Source organism: Rhodnius prolixus, unplaced genomic scaffold (assembly GCF_049639745.1).
Source record: "Rhodnius prolixus isolate KJV_2025 unplaced genomic scaffold, Rpr scaffold_13, whole genome shotgun sequence".
Lineage (NCBI taxonomy): Eukaryota > Metazoa > Arthropoda > Insecta > Hemiptera > Reduviidae > Rhodnius > Rhodnius prolixus.
In genome coordinates, this window is record NW_027411583.1 from 3,675,706 (window position 1) to 3,677,108 (window position 1,403).

Sequence of the window (1,403 nt, forward strand, 5' to 3'; positions counted from 1 at the left end):
CTAAGAGTCTGAAACTGAAGTTTTCCGATCTATACACTGCACACTTCTGGGGGTATGAGTATAATCAGACAGTTCAGAATTACTGTTCGGAATAATATTCTGGTCTGGTTCCAGTTTGTTCCGTTTAGTAGTATCTAGCTTGTTATCCTTATTCAGCAATAATTGATCTTTACTAGGAGGTGAGGCCGACATCATTCTTTTCCTATTTAAAAGAGGATCATAGCTATCTTTTATCACCAGTTTATTATATTTTATGACAGCAAATTTTCCCTCTCTTCGGGCCTGGACAAGCTTCGGTCGTAAGCTCTTGCGAGTTTCGATTACATCTTTTGGAAAATCATGCGAAATCGAAAAATTAGAGCCTTTCAACTTAAAAACATTTTGCATAATCATAAATTTAGAACGGAAAGCAGCCAGTCCTACGAGAATCGGACGATTCCTACTACCATCTCGTTTACCTAAACGTCTAACAAAGTCAATATCCGTTCTGCCAATATTTAACTCCAATTTATTAGCAAAAAAGTTGCAGACAAAACTTTCCAATTCCCAATAGTCCACCATTTCATCGACAGCTCCAAATATAACTACGTTCCTTTTTCTCAGTTCGCGATCGAGAGTATCCATTTTCGTTTCGACTATCTTAACTCTATTTTCCAAGACTTCAAAGTACTGCTTTAATTCATTTAAAGTTTTCGATCTACTCTCTTCCATGTCGGCTTTTAAATCCAAGCGTAGTTTTTTGAGTTGTTCAGCAATCTCACTTCCCATGTTGAGAAATTATAGCCTCAAAGCGAAAATAAAATTATTATTACTAATAACTATTCCCCGATAAAATAGAATAGCTCAGCTGTTTATAAGATTGAATAACCAGATATATAGTTTTGTTGAGATAAATTACTATTAATGTAGTATAGAGTCCAAGTAAACTATTACTCCAACAAACACAGTGACGTGGTGGTCGAGCCTCCGTTTGTTGACAGATCAGTTCTACTTGAAATGACGTTTATCTCCCGCTAATTAGTACGTCATAAAACCTACCTGGACAAGAATATTCCAAACTGGGCAGATTTTAATCAGTCAATTCTTTTTATTCGCTTATATTACCGATTCGGCTCGATAGATTTTTTCCAAATTTCACACAAATAACAAAAGCACATTAAATTTAAAGTCTGCAAATTTTCAGCACACAGAAACTCCTAAAACTTAGTAAACTGTTGAATTTAAACGGATACGAAGTGAACACGTTAAAAGAGCACTCCCCACTCCCTACAATACATATATATACATATATATTTCCCCTCAAAAAGTTAACATATTTACACGGACAAAATACACAAAAGCGAAATTCCTAGGATTGATGGTTAATAATTTTGCGGTGAAATATGTACTGTGAATGAACTTTT

At 34.9% G+C, this 1,403-nt stretch overlaps 1 protein-coding gene across 1 annotated transcript; it reads right to left on the reverse strand.

The window, feature by feature from the left end:
- LOC141447804 (uncharacterized) lies at positions 1–768 on the reverse strand. The gene has a single exon (XM_074115648.1). The coding sequence runs from the start codon at positions 766–768 to the stop codon at positions 1–3; it is 768 nt and encodes a 255-aa protein (XP_073971749.1).
- Between the last annotated feature and the right edge of the window lie 635 nt (positions 769–1,403).

What these genes read in the sequence shown, in the direction of transcription:
- LOC141447804 (XM_074115648.1), bottom strand. Translation starts at nt 768, where the DNA reads ATGGGAAGTGAGATTGCTGAACAACTCAAAAAACTACGCTTGGATTTA.